Genomic DNA, 7,252 nt, shown 5'->3' on the forward strand with positions numbered 1-7,252 from the left:
CAGTCACTTACCATCCCTCTGGGGACCCCGGAGGACTCGAGGCGTGGGAGGAACCAAGCTAGCCTACGCACTCCACTGTACACCACTACCTAGACGCATGAAGACAGTCAGAGAAATTTACTGTGCCTAAATTAATAGTACAGCTTGGGTTCTGTAATTTTTTGTTTAACACACACACACACACACACACACACACACACACACACACACACACACACACACACACACACACACACACACACATCGTATGTATATATATAAATATATAGGAGGTATGTAACATAACCCTGCACGTAAATATAATGTAGCACAGTACAATTATCCCCACCTTCGCCTCCTAACCCTCACACTCACCCTTCCACACCCCAACCCTCCTACACCCACCATCATCCTTACCATTCCTTCATCGTCCCTACCCTCATTTTTCCCTATACCATCATCATCGTTACCTCCCCCCCATCTCCACTACCTCCACATCTGTTTCCACTCTCCCCTTACACTCGCATTACCCATCAATTATATCTCCCTTACTGCATCTCCTTCATCACCCATGCCCTCATTCTCTCCTTTCTCATCATCCACAGCCCCCATACTCACCCTCACCTTCACCCCATCACCTCCACCCCGTAGACTGCATTTTTTTCCCTACATTCCCATCTCCCTCTAGCCCCTGTCTTCCATACTACTCTCTCTCCATCGCCTGTACCCCATTTCTTCTCCACTACCCCCATCATCCCAACGCCATCTCCTCAAGTATAGTCCGTTTGTTTGCACCTAATAAATCCCTCGCCCCTTCAAGCGCAGTTGATGGCCAAATGTAGTTAGGCTGGAGGGTTGATCGGACTATAACTAAGGAGACCCATTCCATCCTCACACCGAAGGCTCGTCCAATTTCACGTAACCACAACTTAATTTTTCAAGTTGTGAGAGTAACCCAGGTCCGTTAGATGAAAACAGACTGACTATACTCGCTATCGCCCACCCCTACACCTTCATTCTTTCTCCCCTACTCCTTTCTCCCCTTTGTAACCTCCTTCTTCTCCCCCGTACTCTCCACCTCCACACTTTCATTCGTTCTTCCCCTACACTCTCATCTCCCCCACCCCCTTCTCCCCCAGTAACCTCCCCCTTCCCCCTTGTTATGCCATAATTACCTCCACGACCTCACCACCCCCACCTCAAGGCCAGCACAACCATTGAAGAGCTACGCCACCGCCACTGCCACTCTCTTCTTGCCCTACAGCCACACATGCTCAACTCTTCAGTCAGTCCTCTTATTAATTTTCTCTCTCTCTCTCTCTCTCTCTCTCTCTCTCTCTCTCTCTCTCTCTCTCTTCATCCTCTTTTTTTTTTTTTTTCACATCTATTGCCCATTAATCCTGTTATCCTTTCTCTCTCGTCTGGGTGAGAGAGCTAGAGAGAGAGAGAGACAAACAGACAGACAGGCAGACAGACTGATAGCCAAAGACAGAAACAGAAAAACCAAGCCAAAAACACTACTTCTTTAGCAAAGAAAGAACGCTGTTATTTATAGTGTGGAGAGAGAGAGAGAGAGAGAGAGAGAGAGAGAGAGAGAGATCTGAAAACATAACCTCCTTGGAGATGGGAATAACACCTGTATCGGATACTGTGAAAAGAAGAGTGGGTGTGTTAAAAGAGAGGGAGGAAGAGATGCGTAATTTAGAGAGAGGGGGAAAGACAGCTACCACATTGAGAGAGAGAGAGAGAGAGAGAGAGAGAGATGGGTGTGTTAAGAGAGGAGGAAGAAGAGATGCGTTATTTAGAAAGAGGGGGTAAGGAATCGCCTATACTGAGAGAGAGAGAGAGAGAGAGAGAGAGAGAGAACGTGGCTATTACCTCCGGGTATCAGAAGCCACGTGTAAGGTTGAGCGGACCTGGAATTCTCAGGGCGTCTCTTCCTCTAAACACTCCTGTCCATTTTTTCCTCCTATCCGCACTTTCCCCCTCCACTCCTTACCTGAACCAGGCCGGGCAAAGGTTAGTCCTGCGTTAAATACATTCTGTCCGCATTTTAGGTCAATGATAGGTTTCAAAATACAGTCTGTGTCTCTCTGTAACCACCTTACTTCGTATTAGATACACTGCAGGTCAGTACCATCTCGTAAAGAGAGTGAAAGCTGAGTGTAAGAGTTGTTTGCTGCTGCAGTGCGAAAGGGAAAAGGGTGACTGTCGGGAGGAGTGATACGTGGGAAAATGGAAGTACTGTAATGGCTAAGTCTGTATATATAAGTGCTGGAGAAGGTGGCTTCCCCCGGTAACACTGACATGGTAGGGTGGTTCCGCTGCCTGGTGACGCCTTGTTTACTGAATTTTCGTTGACAACTGTATAATTTTCTTCAATTTAGGGGATTGTTTTTGAATTGTTAGGGTTAGAAATATCCTTAAACTACACCTTCACTACTGCAGGGCGTTAATTAGGTCAGATAAAATCGTCTGGCAGCATTAACAACATCTTCAAACAGACCTTCACGGATCATACAGTTCTGTTGTCATCCATTTCGCTGCATCAACCCGTTCAGTCCAGTGATGTATAATATAAAGGATGGTCCCATAGGTTGCGTTCCAGGAGGAACTCACCTGCTAGTGTCTTGTGTTTTCCTGGGACGGCTTAGTCTGTTGGTGTGGGCGTTGGTGTTGTCACTGGGAAAGAGAATGAAAAAAATGGCGCAGGACTGATATTGACATCGCTGAGTGAACCGTCTCATCACACAAACTGAATGGAAAAGGAGCGTTATATATGCACAACCTTTTATATTTACATTTTGCTATATTCACACGACTATAATTAACAGTGGTAAAATAACTTGTAGTGAAGTATCCCCTAAGACGACCAAAATCCCCTGAGAAGAAAATGGATATTACGTCCTTGGGCTGAAGAGAATAAGCACTGAAAGCTAGGTTGGCGAAATTGGCCATGTTGATTAGGTATAGATAGATAGAGGTGGATTGGTAGATAGATAGATTGATGAATAGATAGATAGGGAATTGCTTTGCCACTTCGGTACGGGTCGACCACGAGACCTTTGGGTAGTCTCTCCTTGCATCAATCTTTTTTTTGCGCCTTGAACTGAATTAAGGGATCTGGATTGTAAATTTGACGGTTGTGTGTTGTGCTCTGGGGTAATATCTAGGTGCTTTTTATGGTGGGTTAATGTTACATTACTGATGGTGATCGTAGTTTAATGGTTTATACTTTATGTGGAGAGTGAGAGAAATATAGAGAAATACTGTGATATTAGATTTGGGTGTGGCTGGAGTAAATGGAGGAAGAATGTTAATGGAGAGAGAGAGAGAGAGAGAGAGAGAGACTAGGATGAATGTTGTATGTGAAATGTTATGGGGAGGGGAAATTGTAGTGGTCTGAACGTTTTTAAGTTATCATGATCAAAGACACTCGCAGCTAAAGACTGGAAGGAAACTGTAATAGTACCTTAGTGTTAATCTGTCTTTATTTCTGTTGTTTCCAAATTATTATTTTTTCGCTTACGGAGATAATTTTTCCGAGCTGGAGGAATATAAACATCATTCACCAAACCATTTATATTTAGAAGTCCTTTTACAGTTTGGAAAAATTGTCAGGACTTGGTCTAAGGAGGAGAGTACGTCACTGGGGTGAAAGAATTGAAAGAAGAGGGAGAGGTGAGGATTTAGGAACTACAGATGCACCTTCGTATCGAGTTTAGTAGGAAAGATTTGACAGTGTAGTGAGAGAGTAAGGCGAACAGGGTGGCATCAGGCAGGGAAGAGGATGTGTTGATTAGATGATATTTGCTACGAGATGCATGACAAAGAAATTTGAAAGCTGAGAGAGGGCTATTTGTGGTATTTATACATCTGGGAACGGTATACCGGTTAGTAGTTTGACAGGCGTTGCGGAGGGCGCCAAGAGAATTATTGTGCAATGGAAGATAAATCATTCAGGGCCGTCAAAAGTATACAAGGAGCGAAATCAACTGAAAATCCGCGTGCATTGCATAAAAAGTTCGGTTTGAATGCTATTTTGTAAGTCATGGGTGTGGTAGGTCACCGTCATTAACCACTGCTGCATGGGGAGGGTACTAAGAACACTGAGGGGCAAAGGTTCTGAAGGAGATACTAACTGGAAACTGAGTGTGAGGCGAAAGAGGGGCTGTGTCTGGGAGGAGTGGATAGCGGTGTGAATAGAGGTGAGAGGGGGAGTGTGTCTGAGGGAGGGGGTATAGAAATATGAGGCGAGGGGCGGGAGGGGAGAGAGGGGGTGCATATGGGAAATAAGGGGAGAGAGATTGTGTGTCTGGGAACAGAAGAAATAAGAGAAGAGAACAGAGAAGATAAAAGAGAGAGGAGAATATGAGTTAGTTTTGAAGGCGTTACCGAATTGAAACGGTCCGGCAGAGGAGGTAGGTAATATATGCTTACCTGCGTGCATACATGTGTGTGTGTGTGTGTGTGTGTGTGTGTGTGTGTGTAAGTTGAACTTTATGAGTAATACTGGCAAATACAAGAAATGGTGTCTGAATGTATCAAGGAATCAAAGATGGAGAATATGACTGAATCAGAGATGGAGAATGTGAGGTTGTTCAGGCATTTAGGTAATGCTGTGAACAAAAAGAGTGGTATGGTAGACGAATGAAAGGAAAGAGTACAGTGATAAACGAGAGTAATATGATCAATGACAACACTAACAGGCCAAGTAATGGGACTGTGATATCAAAAGTCCCTGGTCAGGTTATGAGGGAAGATGTACACAGCAAAAATTGACTGTCATCCATAATCCCTTGAGCTGTCGATAGGCATTAACCCAGAGCTTTTTTTTTTTTTCTTTTTTTTCCATGTTCATGTGGGCAGACTTCCTACCATGAGTATCACCAGCTACCTGAAGAGGAGGGTGTGTGGGAAGGCTGCGTCCATTATCAAGGTGGGTCTGTTTTACTTGTTAACCTGACCTGTTGTTTTACCTGTTGTTCACCTTACCTGTTCTTTACTTGTTGCCGTAACTTTTTGTCTCACCTGTTATTTTACCTGTTGTTTTATCTGTTGCCTTGTGGCTAGTGGGGGTGCCCATCATCCACCAAGTCGATATAGTGCTGCCTTCAGGTAACTCAACACGGAGTGACAAGCCAAATGGTTTCTTGTTACCCAGAAAACTATTGACTAGGCTGGGTGGCAACACTATAACCAAATAACGCCTGATGGTCGTTTGTGTTAAAACTCTCCAAGTGGATGGAGCCCATAAGCCAAGGGTTTCCATCTGCTGGGTGGCTGGGGATTAGTGCTCACATAATGTCACTCATGGAAGAGTGAGGCCGGTCAGCATTGCTGTAGGAGTTTTAACAATAACGGAAACAATAATTTGGAGCTTTTTGCTAGAGGGCAGCAGTAATGAACATTGGTGGCTGCAGTAATTAAAAGTATTAACATTGGTGGCATCAGCATTAGGAGTTTTAGAATTGGTGGCAGCGGTAAGTAAGGGTTATAGCATTGGTAATGGTAGTAATTGAGAGTTTTTACTTTGGTGGCAACAGCAGTAAGACTTAACATTGGTGACAGAAGAGTTTTAGCACTGATGGAGGCAGCAGTTAAGGTTTTTCACTTTGGTGGCAGCACTTACTGAGTTTTAGCACTGGTGACAGCAGTAATTAAGAGTTAGAAAGTGTTTTGGCACAGATGACAGCAATAATTAAGGGTTTAGCACACGTGGCAGAAGTAATTAGGAGTTTTATTATTGTTAGTAACAATAATTAAGAGTTTAAGACAGGTTGCAGTAGTAATTGAGAAGTTCAGCACAGTTGTTAGTAATTGTAAGGCCTAATGTTTTGAGCATTGCCAGCAACGGTTGCTCTTACAATGAATAGCATCAGAAGTTTTACACTTATATCTCTGTTGCGGTGCAGCGTGTGATGGTGCCTGTCAGTGCTGTGATGTTAGTGGTGAAATTTAACTTAAACTAACCAAGCCCATTTTTACCTTACCCTACCATACCTTACCTTACTTAGCCTAACCTGACCAAACCTAGCCATGCCATACCTTACTTAGCTGACCTAACCAGACGTAGCGTAACCTAACCCACACATTCCTCCGTCTGTGTGTTGTGGTGCAGCGTGTGGTGTTGCCTGCTGGTGCTGTGATGTTACTGCTGCAGCTGTTCACAACCTCACCCTCGGCCCCTCAACCCCAGGACCTCGACTCTCTCATCGTGCCAGGTCAGTGATTCGGGGAGGCTGGTCCTTTTTTATTTATTTATTTATTTTTTAGACAATAATGTATGAAGCAAGAGTTACAGTTGTTGGTGAGATCGTGTCGGATATGTTAGTACTCTTGTGGTTTCCCTTTTTTTTTGTGTGTGTGTTTTGTTTTTGATGACACCACGTGATTTTATCCACCTGAGAATGAATTAACAGGTACATGAGTAAGTTAACATTGCCGCCATTAACTTCTCATGGCAGGGACAGCTCTGTTAAAGTCAGCTGTCATATAACACGGTTGATTGATCGGCTTCAGGAACAATGTTTTGGATATTCGTGTTATGGGAGATACAAAGCCTCGGGGAGAAACAGCTTACAGTCGAAGGCCTCCCCAGAGTCCCCTGTCATGACCCCAATCCTGTCCTACACTGCCTCAGATCGGCCTTAAATATACAAAAAACGATAAACACATGATATTCTGTAACTAATCTGAAGTGCAAGGGTAGACTACACGATCACCCAAACCATACCCATAACCCTATTCCATCACCCCTTATCATCACCCAGACCATCACACCGCACCACCACTTACATCATTACCCCCCACTACACCATCACCCACACTATCGCCCACACCATCTCTCCACACCATCACTCTACACCATCACCCAACACCATCTCTCACATCATCACCCCACACCATCACTCTGTTCCATCACCCAGACCATCAACCCACACCATCACCCAATACCATCATCCACACCATCACCCATATCATCACCCAACACCATCACTCACACCATCACCCAACACCATCATTCACACCATCACCCTACACCATCACATCACCCAACACCATCATCCATACCATCACCCAGCACCATCACCCAACACGATCATCCAAACCATCACCCACATCACCACTCCACACCATCACCCAACACCATCACACCACATCATGACATCATCCACACCATCACCCACACCAGTGATACTCTGAGCTGTGGCAGATAATTAGGTCCATGCAATGACAGGGAATACTACATTAAAATATGACCTCTTTCGGG

At 44.5% G+C, this 7,252-nt stretch overlaps 1 protein-coding gene across 1 annotated transcript in view; it reads left to right on the top strand.

The window, feature by feature from the left end:
* Nucleotides 1-4,858: 4,858 nt before the first annotated feature.
* LOC145411649 (protein O-linked-mannose beta-1,2-N-acetylglucosaminyltransferase 1-like) overlaps nt 4,859-7,252 on the top strand; it is a 26,723-nt gene continuing 24,329 nt past the window's right edge. The window contains exons 1-2 of the mRNA XM_080281655.1: nt 4,859-4,918; nt 6,101-6,203. Coding sequence (XP_080137781.1) covers nt 4,859-4,918; nt 6,101-6,203 — 163 coding nt within the window. The remainder of the gene's footprint in view (nt 4,919-6,100; nt 6,204-7,252) is intronic.

Source organism: Coenobita brevimanus, chromosome 90 (genome assembly GCF_032717465.1).
Source record: "Coenobita brevimanus isolate Jiangsu-jjx chromosome 90, ASM3271746v2, whole genome shotgun sequence".
Lineage (NCBI taxonomy): Eukaryota > Metazoa > Arthropoda > Malacostraca > Decapoda > Coenobitidae > Coenobita > Coenobita brevimanus.